This window comes from Maylandia zebra, linkage group LG12, assembly GCF_041146795.1.
Source record: "Maylandia zebra isolate NMK-2024a linkage group LG12, Mzebra_GT3a, whole genome shotgun sequence".
NCBI classification, from domain to species: domain Eukaryota; kingdom Metazoa; phylum Chordata; class Actinopteri; order Cichliformes; family Cichlidae; genus Maylandia; species Maylandia zebra.
In genome coordinates this window covers 27,393,125-27,407,858 of record NC_135178.1, presented here as the reverse complement: position 1 = coordinate 27,407,858, position 14,734 = coordinate 27,393,125, and the positions used below count along the sequence as shown (strand labels likewise).

The window sequence follows — 14,734 nt, the reverse complement described above, 5'->3', positions numbered from 1 at the left end:
TTTTTTTACAAGAATCATTCATGCATCTGTCTGGCTTAAAAACATGAAATAAATTACAATAAAATCAAAACACATTATTATTAGTATTGTCCCAGAATTTTACATTCACTCTGTAGTACACAGCCTCATTTTACGCTGCTATGCACTCTTCACACTACAGCTGATGTTCTTTTTTTACCTCCTGTCCTACATCATTGTCATTAACACGTGTGACTCTTATTTTTTTTCTTAAACAGCATAAAAGAAGCAGTGACTTTCATCAATGCAATTGATGTGAACAAGTTCTCCAGACTGATCTCCCGCATCATACAGAAACTTCATCTGAAGGTATGGAGACTGCACAATGTTATCTGTGCCAAAGATGAGAGGCTTCGCAGCACAGCTGTCGTGCATGCATAAAGACTTACTGGAGCATCGCTCACACTTGACTCTAATTAATGCACATGCAGACCTGGATCTGCAAATCTTTCTGGTTTGTCACAAGATTGACTCGTCAAACTAAATGTTTTATTCAAGGGACTCTTTGGGTGGTTTCTTTATTTTTTTTGAAGTGCTAATAGGAGGCAGTGCAACTTTTTAAAATAATAATATTTAATGAAATAGATATTTTGACATGTATCAACAGGCGATCATATTATTTAATGTTCTTATGCTGCAATTCAGCCTAGCGGATGAATTGTTTTGTTGATATTTATGAAATTAGAATGAATATTTTAACTCCTTGTTAGTTTATGCTTTGTTTTTTATTCATACAGTAGCAGTTTTTCAACCTTTTGCATGTCTGATTTCAATTGCTACAAGCCTCAGTCTATCCATGACCTACCATCCACATTAAATAAAGATTAGGGGCTTTATTTACTTAACTGGTGGCACAGTGGTACAGTAGTTAGCACCATTGGCTCACAGGCCCAGAGAGAACTTGCAAACTCAGAAGCATTCAAACCTGTGACGTTCTTGCTTTGTGGGTTATGTCCAGGTACTCTGGATTCCTCCAAAGCCATGTTCATGTTAGGTTAGCTGGCAATTCTAAATTGGCCGTTGGTGTGAATGGTTTTCTCTCTGTCTCTCAATGTTAGCCCTGATAAACTGGCAACCTATCCAGGATGTACCTCCTTTCTTACCCTATGACTACTGAGATAGGACATTGGCTTTAGCTGCTATATGACCCTGAATTGGATAAGTTGAAGAAAGCAGAGTGACAAGGACTTAACTTTGGTAATTGTGATACTGCAATGTTCCACATTTTGCTTTAAAAATATCCAAAATAAAACTATAATAAAAATCTGTTTGTTGACTGAACTGACTGTCACTCACGAGTGGCAGCAGAGGAGCTGCGCGCAGCAAAACATTAGTGTGAGTAACATGAGATTAATACTGTATGTTGCTTATGAATATAAGCTCCTTTCAAGGAAAACCTTTGTTGTTGTCAGACTTGTCAGATTAACACTGACACCCACATACTGTGTTTTAAAGCTAATTCTGAAAATGTTTTGATTGTCAAGCAGACAGTGTCTTTTCATTCATATATTTAGTTATTATTTCAGGATGCTTTTACATTGCATTGGATTTTTTTCTACACAGGGAGAGCGGACGTTCAGTGAGGAAGAGGAGGAAAAACTCCAGGCTGCTCTCTCATTGGATAAAAATGCTCTCAACCTAGTCTTGGAAACTTCTGCCTTTATATTAGAGCAAGTGAGTGGTCACATTGTTTTTCCTGCAGTGCACATAAAAAGTGACTCAAATGATGCACATTTTGCATATTTTCTAAATATCTTAATATGAGGAGATTGGCATGGAGTGTGTACTGTAGCTTTTGAATCACACAGTGAGCCTATTTCTCCACCTGGGGTCACTGTTGTGTTGCGAGTAGTTGTATTTCCAATGTTGTGTTTGGTATTAGATTAAATGGATTGTTCTTTTATAACTGTAACTGCACAATAACCCGATATAAATGAATACATTTGATGCTGATTAACACATCCTGTCCTCTTCTCTCATCACTTTTACTAGGCAGTGTATCATAATGTAAAGCCAGCCTCTTTGCAACAACAGCTGGAGATGGTCCATCTAACCCCAGAGAAGGCTGAGGTGTTCTCTCAGACCTGGGCAACTACTGGACCCGAACTGGTGGAGAAACTGAAATGTAATTTGTTTGCCCCGAAGAAGGTACAGTCTAAGGTTTTTTTTTGTCCTCGTTAGCATCAGACTGCTTATTTTTATTTAGCAGAATATACACAGCAAACCCTTTACAGTTTGTTATTTATGTTTTACAAACAATATATCCAAACAAGAGTTTTACCACTGATGCAGAAACTACATTGCTTGTTTACAGTGCTTGTAAACCAGTTATTCTTGTCATTCATGCACCAGTTGTGCCTGTGCTGGTGTAAATGAGAAATTTCAGTTGCAGTAAGTCTGTGGAGGAACAGTAAAAGCAAGCAACACTGTACACAGTGTAATATTCTTTTGGGAACATTATTAGTGTTGATATACCTGAACTTTGACTACACCTGCTATAACGTCTTTAAAACCCAAAGCCGCCCGTTCTATTTTATTTTCATCGCGAGCCGAGTTCTATTGAATTCATAATGTGATACTGAATTGAAAATAAGCATCAGACTGTCCACATTAAGACTGACCTGCTTTTGTGTGAATTCTTTCCAGCCATATGGATTACAAAGACTTCTTTCAAAGCTCACACAAGTTGTTTCATTAATTTCTAAACTTGTTTCGCTCTATAACTTGATTAAAGAGCGACACTTCAAACAGCATTCCTTTCAGAGACGAGGGAATTAAGATCAAACGCAGAATAAATACTCAGCATGTACACATCAGTCACATTATGCTGGGGCCGTTGCTGTTGTCAGACATTTATATGTCTCACCTGCTCGTGTCTGGCAAATCTTCCCCTCGCTCCCTAATGAATTTATACATGGAAGGATGTGACAGCTATTGATCCTTGAGAATAGAGTCGTAATTATACTAATACTGTAATAATTAAATTAATATGTTTTGTCTCACATGCACATTTGAGATTAAATTGAGTCTCATATTCATACACACCATTTCTATTCAGCAGGCATCTTGTCATTTCTGCCACATGCTCATTGAACATAAAGCCATAAATTTCTTATTTCTTGCTCAATATCAAAACTGGGTGTGAAAAATAAAGCTACAAGTATTAGTCAACCAACTGAACGTTAACTGGCATCGCTTTTGATTAAGCAATTAATTGCGCGTATCAAAGAATTTGTAGAGTTCAGCCTCTGGAATATCAGGACTTGGTTCTTTTTTTTCTTCACTGATAATATCACAATTGTAAATGCAATATCTTTGGTTGGTTGGACAAAAAGCTGACATTTGAAGATCCCACCTTGGGCAATTATAAATGACATTTTCCACTGTGTTCTGGCATTTTACAGAGCAAACGACAAAACAATCAGCAGATGAATCAATAAGGAAAATAACTGTGAGATGTAGCTGTAAGCTCAGTGCTCGTGTCAAATATACGTGTGTGTGTCATGATTGACAAATTAAGTAAATAGTTTTTTGAATGCACAGCAGAAACGAGCAACGGTCTTACAAATAATCACAGACCGCATCACCCCAGCGATCTAAATAGTTGTGAGAACTAAATACCAAAATAATATAAATGTCACACATGTGGGAACAGGACCTGAAGTTAATCTCTATGCTTGCTACTGGCTGTTGTGTGATTGAATGGGCTATTTGCTGTTTTAATTAAGAATTAAGAATTTTTCCTTCATGTGAGGTTGTCGGGACAGTTCCTTTCATTCCCTGTTTTTTTATCTAAAAATGAGCAAACTGACCGACGATCAAGCAGAAAAAGCAGAAATGTGTTAGAAAGCAATGCCTATGTAATGTACTATTAGAATGCTCATTTATTTTGACCGATCTTATGCAAGATAATAAAATATGCAGGTGTTTATTAAATGTATTCAGATTTATTCCTTTACATGTAAAGAAACTTAAAGACCAACGACCGCAGAGTTGTAATGTTTATTCCTGCTAATTTGAATGTTTCTGCAGTATAAATAAACGTATTTCAGTCCTTCCCCACCTCACACCTGTGCTGTGATGCATCCACAACCAATAAGTCACACATGGTTTATTATTATGGCCTCTCCCTGCATCATAAAACACTTAACTGCCCCGCCTTGACTCACCGCTGCTAATCTATCACACTGCTTCAGCTGACTGGTGAAGTGTCTGTCATTAAATCAGCCAAGCAGGTGGGAGAATTGGTGAGGTTGGTATAAGGAGACGCTGCAAGTTTTACAAGTTCACATCACATCACGCAGACCGTCTTTTTTTTCACTTTTGTTGGAGAAAAGTTTGGATGAAGGGATAAAGTAAAAGTCTACACAAATGTGGCCATGCAGCAAATAGCAGTTTTCCTTTGTCCTTGTAACAAAGCAATATGGCAAAATGTTAACACGAACAGATGAAATATTGAAAAGTCTAAATTAGTAATAACTACTTTGGAAAAAAAAGTGCAATGCTGATTAATTTGACTAATAAGTGCTTTGGAAACATAAAACAGTAAAAAAAAAAAGAGGGAAAAACAATGAGAAGGAAATGAAGGATAATAAAAAAATCAGGTCAAAAGTACCAAGATAATGAGGATGAGGCAGAAGTAATAATAAAATAGCAATTATTTTATGGGAAAAACACTTTTTTAAGTCTTTGAAAAGCTGCCTGAGGCAGTTATTAAACTGAAGTGTGAGGCTTTATTTTTACGGTTATGTTAATTCTAAAACTCTGTTTGTGTGTTTCAGCTGGAGTATGTTGGCTGGCAGTTGAACCTGCAGATGGCTCAGTCCAGCCATGCCAGACTGAAGTCTCCCAGTGCTGTCCTCCAGCTGGGGCTCCAGGGTGAAGACTCTGAGGTATGGACACATACAGACAGTCTGCTTTTCTTATAGCTTTACTTATCTATTGTAAACATCCTATTTGCTCCAAGACTTATTGTGCACTTTGATCACAGAGCTGTTCTTTGTAAATGTCAATTAAGAGGCACCATCAGTCTTTCTCTGTTCTTTTGCTAATCCCTCTGGTCTCTGTCTTGACCCAGAGGTAGACTTGCATCTAGCTCCAGGGTAACTGTAGTGTATGGATCAGAGATCAGGGAGCTTGTTATCAGAAACCTCGTGGGTCCTTTTGTTCTCTTGAGAGACTTATTGTGTGGTTGAAATTGGTCAGTGTGTTGGGGCATTGTTTTGTTACCAGCACTGAATTGTTTGAATGCCCAGCATCTAAGCTCTGGTGGAATATGATTTAGTCTCGGCGCCTGCCTTATTGAGGTCACTAGTGAGTTTCTTCATTAAGATTCTTAATAGGCAAGTTTTACCCACAAATAGTAGGACAAATAATTAAGCAGAAATCTAATTAACCTTAAATATTTTCTCTTCTAAAGGAAAACTCCAAGAAGCATGAGCTACATATTGTTTTGACTTTTTGTTTTCTATCAAAGCATTTTCCTGTTTCTATTTATTTTTATTCAGAGTTTGTTTGGATCCCAATTAGCTAAAACCATGTACTTACTCTGATAACTGAGACCTCATGAGCCTCCCTCACTCATTTATTCTTTTTCCACTGGGAGAGGTAGAGCTCTGTAGCTGTAGTGGAAGCAATCAGAACTCAAAAGACAGTGTCTTTTTAACATTAAATGATTTTCAACCTTTGAAGTTTGAGATTTAATTGAAACATTTTCTTGAGTCTTAATGATTTAATTCTCCTAACAAGCTCAGCCTCAAACATGAACACATACTTAGTGAAATGTTGTTGATTTTATTTTATTTTTTTTGAGAAATACTTGAAATGTATTCTGCCGACTATGAGTGGTGCACACGACTTTTGTTTGTTGGCACAGATACTAAAAATTGATTTTTGGTCTTTGGGCACTTGAACGGTTTCTTGTAAAGCAGTTTTTGTCTCAGAATGGTGAGACTGATTATCCCCACAGCCTGGATAGTGGTGTTCCAGCTGACTAGTCAAGTGTCTTTCTCGCACACTGCTTTGTATTCAGACCCTAGAGAATGTCGGCTCAGTCTGAACGTAGAATTAGGCATGACATATTCAAATTGCTGTCATCGTAAATGCGGCCCTATAGGCGTTAGCCAGAAAAAAATATGTGTTTTGCTTTATCTTTGTGAATGCAACAGCGGTACGTTATTTTATTTTTTTGTGGTTTTCTTCTGTGTTCTCCCTAGGCTTTGCAGAAGAGGTATTAATTTATTTAAATCCACTTACACAATTTCCCTTGTGGGAGGAGATAGCTGGGGGGCTAAAACAAGGCTGGTTAAAAGTGTAACTTCACTGAACATCATTGAGGTGCACGTTCACCGTTGACCTACAGGGGGCACTGTTGCCTCACAGTTTGGTAAGCAGCCCTCAGGGGCAGTGAAGTGTCTGAGATGGATAAGATTCCTCGTTTAAGTTTGTATTAAGGTACTTTGAGCGTGCACTTTTCTTTTAAATTTCCATTGGTGCTTTCTGATTAGAGTTTCTTGACAGTAAGTTTGTTTGCTTCCAAACTCTCAGTAAAACTTTTGAGATGTCAAAACACTGCAATGACAGAGAAGTAAATTAGTTGTGAATAGAAATGAAATTCTGCTGCAAGTGTCATACTAATTACAGCACAGATTTATAGCACCGTCACTGCTGGCTGTCTAATGGCGAGGGGAAGGGAAAACAGCAAATGGAAGAAAGCAGAGAATTAAGAGGTGACAAGGACAGAAATATTGAAATATAAAGGTGAGAGAGGGAGTGAAAACAAGTAAAACAATTAAAGAGGATAGAAATACTGAAGAAAATTGGGATCAAGAACAGAAAGCAAAAGATGTGTAAGGGGATGGCAACAGTGGCACTTTGTGTTTTATTGATTGCTTGGAACCTAAGTGGAGAGTAAGACTCTCTCATCCGACTGGCCTCCTACTTCATTAGCACTCTTCCTGAGGAGGAGGACTGCCAGGGGGCTTCACATCTCATTCTCCAAACTATATGTGACGTACAGTGTATCTGCAGTAGAGTGGATAAGATGTTAGATGGCATACTTGAAATTAAAAGTGAGTGGAGTGGATTTTTATATTTGTTTCTGTGTTTTATTGAAGTATATAATATCAGGGGAAGATCTTCATAACACCCTCTGTCTCTAAAGTGTGTGGACCAACACGGAATTTATGGATTATAGTTTCTGTTTCAATAATTGTGTGACCTCACCCATGTGAGATGATATTTTCCTCATAACTGAATTTGTATCGGGTTTGGTGAAAAGTTGCTGTTTCAGATATGAAAACCGAGGAAGCACTGCAGTACATCGGCACAAGGCATAAATGTCTTCTCATGCACTCCTTAATATTTCAGGAGTGAGAGCTCTAGTTTACCCTCATAAGGACCGGTGAGATTGGCCTCGTTCAGTGAAGGTATGACGCAAGACCTGTTGCATTGTTATCCCAGTGGGGAGGGGGCTGAGACAGAAAAATGACTTGATTGATCTGCTGTCAAAAGGAAAGAAAAGTTTGGGGGAAAACTTGATGCGAGCAGATGATGGAAGGGAGAAGATCAGGATGCAGCAGAAGGTGATAGCAAGGACAAACAATAGAGAAAAGACTACAAAGAAAACTCGAGAACGGCAACTGAAAGATGAGAGTGAGAATTTGCTGAAATTTTTTATGCAGTTTGCATTAGGCTATGTGAAGTCCTCTTAATAGTCGTGTGTATGGCATGCGACTTTACAACAGGAAGTGTTTCTGAGCTTCTGAGAAACAGGAATGTCTGCTTTTATCTGTATTTCGGGAAGGTTTTTGTTGGCATGCTAGCTAGACTGCAGATAACCCGATTAAACATTTCCAGCTGCATAGACCTTGAGATATAAATGCATAGTTTTTTCCATTTTATGTCAGAGGTGTGTTGTTTGTGAGACTTTTGCCTTTAGAGAAATAATGATGTGTAAAACAGATACTGGCTTTCTACCCAGCATCTGCTGTATGCATACTGGACTGCTTGAGTTTGTAGAACCAAATGGACATCTCCCTTTCATTCTCCAAGTTACTGACTTTATCCTTCAGTGCAAAACTTTTTGAAAATCTTCAAATATGCCGGTAGGTTATGAATGAAAGAAATTGACCAAAAAAACAAGATTCTTAGTTTCATAAATTTATGTATTTGCATCTCTAGTACAACAAACCAACATGCTAACAAACCAGATGGCACAATTTTGTACAGCAGCAGAGACAAAAACGTAAGTGTTGAAAACTTGAGGAAGTGAGATCTTTTTTTAGCCATATGTTTTCATGATCACACCATGACTGGGCCACAAAGTATTTAACAAGATATCATTATTTTTCTGTGATTATTGAATTTGTAAAAAGACACAGCTCACAGAAAGCAAACATGCAAGAGGAGAATATTTCAATAATAGATAAAAGAAAGGCAAAGATAAAAAGGGCGCTGAAAGTAAAACATTAAAGTGAATTATTCTTGAACTAAACTGCAGGAACTCTGCATTATTCACATCTTTATTTATCTTATTTATCTCTGAGGTGCGGAAACACTGGCTGCCTCTCAAAAGCAAAGGATTTGAACGCAAACCAGACAGTGTGAAAAACTAAGTAAAGTTAATGCTTTCACAGGAGTTATGAGGGTAAGTAGCAGCCATGTACTGTTTATCAAATCAAGTAGTTGTCAAGCATGGTGTTGGAGGTGTGACGATTTTGGTTTGTTCTGCAGCCACAGCAACCTCATAGTCACTGAGTCGACCATGAACTCCTCTGTCTAATGTGAGGCCATCTGTCCGACAGCTGAAGCTAGGCAATATTTTGTTTTGGTACAGGACAATCATGCCAAGCATACCGGCAACAGAATGGCTGAAAAACGAAATAGTCAAGGTGTTGCAGTTGTCCGGTCAAAGTCAAGACCTCATCCTGACTTAAGTGCTGTGCCAGGACCTTAAGAGAGCTGTGGGGAAACAAATGACCTCAATAAACTGAAGCTGTAAAAAAGAGCGCGCCAAAATTCCTTCACAATGATTGAACGACTAATAAAGTTACACAGCAAACAATTCAGGTTATTTCTGCTGAAGCTGGTTTTGTTTAATCTCGGGGTTTGTTTAATCACACTAAATAAATAATGGCTTTATGTGATGTTATGTGCCATATGTTGTTGATCTGACCTGGCACTGAATTAATTTTTAGACCAATACGAGTAGATTTTTTAAAACTTATGCCCTGTATAAAACATTTAAATTGACAGATAGTGTACCTTCATTGTGCCATGACTGTGATCATATTTAGGAACTGTGTTTGACATCGTATAGAAGAAAGATTGTCTGAATCTCAGTGTTTAGACCAGAGTGAAGCCTGAGTTTTTAGAGCACAAGAATTATTTGTACATATTCCAACTTCATTATTTGAAATTTTGGGCATGTTTTGTATTGGCAGCCATAATTTCTAAAGTATATGTATGAGACAAAAAAAAAATAAAGACACAGTATCAAACGATCCTTTTAAGCATATGATGTAAGGTAAGCATTTGCAGGGCCATTAGTCATACTCAAAATATTTGGCCACAGAATAAGCAGCTTAGTGTAAACACGTCAATCAGTTGTACTATTAATTTGTGCGGCACAACGCTTTGGGAATAGGACAGAGAGAAAACCCACTTCTGATGGAGGCTTTTTGAGGAGGCTTTAAGCACTGCTAAGGATGTAATATCCACTCACTCATTTAAAGGAGCACACTGGATCTTTTTCTGTTTTGAAAGGCTCGGATAAATAATTCGATGAAAAGACAGATATTCCATGGAGGAAAGTACAAGTGGCTATACTCAAGTGGGCACAGCCTGCATTTGTTTAAAATTTTTGTTAGCTTGTAAAACAATATTACAAATCAGCCTTTTGACCCCTTTTAGCGGTGCTACTTGCGACCACCTTAAGATAGACTGATTCATTTAAAAAACCTTTGGATGCTTAACTTTGTTTTCTAAACATAGATTCATAAAACGGAAATTCTGATGTCTTAAAATTAAAATCTTTTACCGCTCTTGGTGTCTGTCTCTATCTTTTGGCGTTAGGATGAGCCACTGCCCTGCTGTCGATTTTAATATTTATTGTGCACATGCTAGGCTGCAAAAGCACGGGGTAAGAGCTAGTGAGCTAATGTACCCTCTACATGCTGGCTCTGACTTCAAAGGATATCTTTGCTTGATAGCTTCAGACAGACTTGATGAGAATTGATAAAGCAAAGCTCTTCTGAGTTTTTAAGCCTCAAAGGGGAAAAAATGTACTAAATGCAGCTTTGAGACAAATCCCAGACTTTTCCCAACAGATTTTTCTTATGTTCTTCCTATGGCCTATTCAATCAAAAACTTGTAAGCGGGAATAGCTTTTCCCCTAGAGCTGGAGTTTCCACTGGACGCCGCCCAAGTACTTGTTTCATTCAGTCTTGTTGTTTTTCATTTCACTATGGGGCTCAAGTGACTGGTTGATACAACACCCTGCTGGCCTTAGAGCCTCCTCACTCTAAAAAACTTTTAACGATAAAAATAAAATGTTTCTTTAAACTCAAACAGTTTTAACAAACCTAGCGATGTCCTCCCCATTATAAATAAGAGGGAATATATACACATGAAGGAGAGAAGAGGAGAAGCTCAAACTAGAGGAGGATCTTCTCTAAGTGTCTGTCACCTGAGATAATAGGAATTTGTTTTGGGGGGTTTTGTAATTTGTAATTATAAATTGAAAATGGCAAATATTTGCTATATCTGGCTTCTCAAATGTAAATGTTTGCTGTTTTTTATCGTTTAACTTTAACAGATGTTTAGTTTGATAAAAGGAGCAATTTGATAATTTTACTGTGGGCTTCAGAAAACAAGGATTTATCACAGTTTCTGACAGTTTGTAGACTAATCAATTAATTGATTGAAAAATGTAGCTAGAGTAAGTGTAGAGAAAATACTTTCTTAATTAAAAGAAGTTCAGAGGTTAGAGATTAGGGTCAGCACCTCTGATCTCATAGAGATACAGTATTTCACTCCTGGTAATTTCAGTCCACTAACAGATTACATTTTTATTAACAAGTGTCTCCTCTGGTCCTGTTTTCAATGTCTGGGCTCGCTTTAGACCTCACAATCTCAGCTTTTTGCTATATAAATCATGTTTAAATGCATCTGTCATTTTAACTGTACTCACCTGCTTCTTAAATGTCACAGAGTACAAACAGATCACTATAGTATAACACAAAACTGTAACCAAAGTAAAACAGTCCACTTGTTGTAGCGTCTGGAAAGGGAACAATTGAGCTTGTTTTGCGTCACTGTTCCTGAAGGATGGTGGATGATGCTGTGGTAGTTTAAACAGCTCTCAATAAAATTTGGACTCGGAAGAGCGGCTTCTTTCTCGTAGGCAGTGTTTCTAAGCATCAAATAAGCTTGCTGTTAATTGTGCTCATTCCTAGGCAAGTGCTTCTTTTCAGAAAGAGCATATTTCTGATTCCTGATTCACATTTCTGGGTCTTATTCTGTCTGATTCTTCCAAATTTGCATAGTTTTACTCCAGTCCACGCTTTCAGCACTTTTCCTTTTTATCGATCCCCAAATAAATTTCACGACCTACTTTTTTTTCTCTCCTATCTTTTATTTGTGATTTTTTTATGAGTGAATCTCATAAATTTGTATTATTATTATTTTTTGTGTGTCAAGTTGTCCCTAGCTAGCTCCAAACTATAAGACAACTAAATGTAGTTTGTGGAAACCTGCTTGTTTTTCTTATCAAGGCATCCAACATGAAAGAGTTTTTTTGTTGTGTGATTCTAATTTATTTTCTCTGTTTTGGCATATAGCACCGGTGCTGTAATGACGGAGGAATGAAAGCTCTGTGCTCGAAAGCACACAACAATACACACTCGGCACACGTTTTGAGCCCTCTCGGTGAAGGCTGTGACTTTATTTATTAACACTGTGTGATGAGGCACGCAATTAAACATCCCTTTTTGACTTCTGCGAGGAGGTGCTGTGATCAGAGCCTCCCTGAACATCCCTGCTTGCCTCACGTGTCTCTGTCAAACCGGCATCACGAAGATGCCGGGCAAACTTTGAACGCAATTCAAAGTCCTCCTGACAAGTTACGTAAGGCCTCATTCTTGCCTCCCACATGCTGTCGTCATGTAGACCCAAAAAACAACTCATCCGGTGTAGATCCAACCTTTTCATTTTTCCATTTGAGGGATTACATGGCCCAATCAATATATTTGAGAGCTTTGATGTAAATGGTACCACGTTCAAATCCTTCACACCAAGCCACCCACCAGCCGGGAAGGACAAAAGCAGCTTTGTCTCAGTCTCTACTTGCCTTGCTCTACATGTCCCAAGATGCTTTGTTGCTTTGTGTGCACATCTTTTTAAGGGTCTCCCTTTCTCTCTCCATCTCTCTCTGTCTCGTTCTCCATCTCTCCCTCGCCCTTCCACTTTCCCACTGGTGATTTGTTTTTCTCCTCTGGGATTTGGGATCCCATTCATTCAGAGTGCATTGTTCAGCTCTTATCCATTCTAGTGGATGGGCCCCGAGATGCAGAATGGGTGACTGTGGGTCCTCTCGTCTCTGCCTTCGCTCTCTCGCTCTCTCTCTCTCTTTCTCCCCCCAACTTCTCGCCACCCCACTCCTTGCTGCTTGCCATACGATGATGTCATGGCTCCTATTTGCTCCGGGGGTACCCATTGATTCGATCTCCCCATTACACACTCTCTATATCTCTCCTGTCCACCCCGCTCTCTCCCCAACCTCCACTCCTGTTTTCCTCAGCCAATCCCCTTCCCAAATTCTTTCGCCTCTTAAAAGGCGCCTGGGGGATTTGGGTATGTTTGGATGTTGTTTAGCACACCCACGGTACATGCTTGACACCCAGATAGGCGAACCGTCAACCCTGCAAATCCAACTGCAACTTCCACTTAAATCTCATTGATTTAACGTCGCCCTTTTATTCTCACATCTCCCACTCCTGTGATCAGCTTTTATTTCTCTTTGGTTATTCAGCCTGTTTTGTTTTACACCCAGTTTGTGAAGTAATCATTAATCCCCTGTTAATCTGTTGGCCATTTTGTAGAAGCTGGTGGAAATGCTTAAGAGTGCCATTTTCAGATGTGCGTGTGTGTTTTTTCTGTTCATCGTTTCATTTTTTTTGGCATTTATTTTTGAGAAGATGCTCTGCTACTTGGCTGAACTATTTGAGTTTAAACAAGATGCACTGATTGCAGAAGCATAGAGCCAAATCACATCCATTCATTCCAGTGAAAGTTATCTGATAGGCATACAGAATGAAAAGGCTGTTTTTGCTTTATTCAAATGCCAGATATTGATAGTAATGTAGACATATCGTCGCATCAGGAACAGGTTTGGATGTTTATTCTTCTGGTTTCTATTGTATTTGTCGCTGTGTTCTTTTGTTTTCCGAGCTGTCTTTGTCGGCTTGCATCACACTGTGACGAGATGTAATCACAATGAAAGGATCTGAGCTATAGGCTTTTTGCCTGCCTTGAAATAATGATTATAATGAGTGGGTTGCAGCCTGACACTGCTGTCGTCTGACTTGCAATGATAGGGCAAAGACTGCTCCCTCTGCCTATATCAACAAATTGTCACCAGTTTCTTATTGAATGCCCACCCTCTTTGATGATACACTGGTATTTGACTGTTGGAAGATAAAGCAGTACTTTTGAAATTACTTTATATGTTCAGAGTGGAATTTATTTGCTTCACTTGCACCATGGGTATAGATGTATACACAGTACACATGTATAGACGTATATGGATTCAATTAGGCTCTTGACTGCAACTGTAAAGCACCAGTGGAACACCAAATGTTGCTCCTGCTGTGCAGACAGCTGTATTGACTGATCAGAAGCATATGCGATCCGTTGCATTTGTGAGATGGACAAATAAACACGATTTTCTATAAAACCTGTTTTCTGATTTAACAAAAATGAATCAAGCATCTCAAATGGTGTCTAAAAACAGGAAGCCGTACAAGAAATGGCCATTTTAAATACACACAAGTATTGTACTGTAATACACGACATCTCTGTCTGTGTGTTGCAAGTACATCTTAGGTGGCTGAAGGTACATATCAGAGATCATGATGTCATCATGTTTCCTAGCAACCACTTAGTAATAGGCTAAAATGACCTCTTTTGTGCCTATATGTACCTACAGCTCTCTAAAAAGCTTTGAATCATTTTCATTTCATAGTCATCTGCACCAAGAGGCCAAACGCTACTGTAGCATGGACGTGTAGTGATTAAAGAACAAAGAAATATAACCCCAATCAAGAAAACAAACAAAAAAACGCTGGGACGCTGTGTAAAAAGGTAAATAATCACAGAAAGTGCTTATTTTCAAACCTCATAAATTCATATTTTATTTACAATAGAACATTAAAAACATATTAAATGTCTAAACTAAGGAAATGAACATTTTAACAAACAAGGTTATTTCACTTTTGACGGCAGTAGCATGTCTCAAAACGTTGGGAAAGGGCCACATTTACCATTGTGTCACTTCCACTTTTCTTTTAACAGCCTGTAAACGTCTGAAGTCAGTTTCTGGACTTTTGGGAGAGGAAAGATGTCCAAGTCTTTTTTGTTGTATTTTTTATTTCATGATGCATGAAATTTTAGTTGGTGACAGGTCTGGACTGCAGGTCCACCTCTTCTACTGCAAAGC

General features: G+C 38.4%; 1 protein-coding gene across 1 annotated transcript in view; it reads left to right on the top strand.

The window, feature by feature from the left end:
• Window positions 1-14,734, top strand: part of commd10 (COMM domain containing 10) — a 66,546-nt gene that overhangs the window by 2,451 nt on the left and 49,361 nt on the right. The window contains exons 2-5 of the mRNA XM_004547094.3: window positions 237-327; window positions 1,582-1,692; window positions 2,011-2,166; window positions 4,800-4,910. Coding sequence (XP_004547151.1) covers window positions 237-327; window positions 1,582-1,692; window positions 2,011-2,166; window positions 4,800-4,910 — 469 coding nt within the window. The remainder of the gene's footprint in view (window positions 1-236; window positions 328-1,581; window positions 1,693-2,010; window positions 2,167-4,799; window positions 4,911-14,734) is intronic.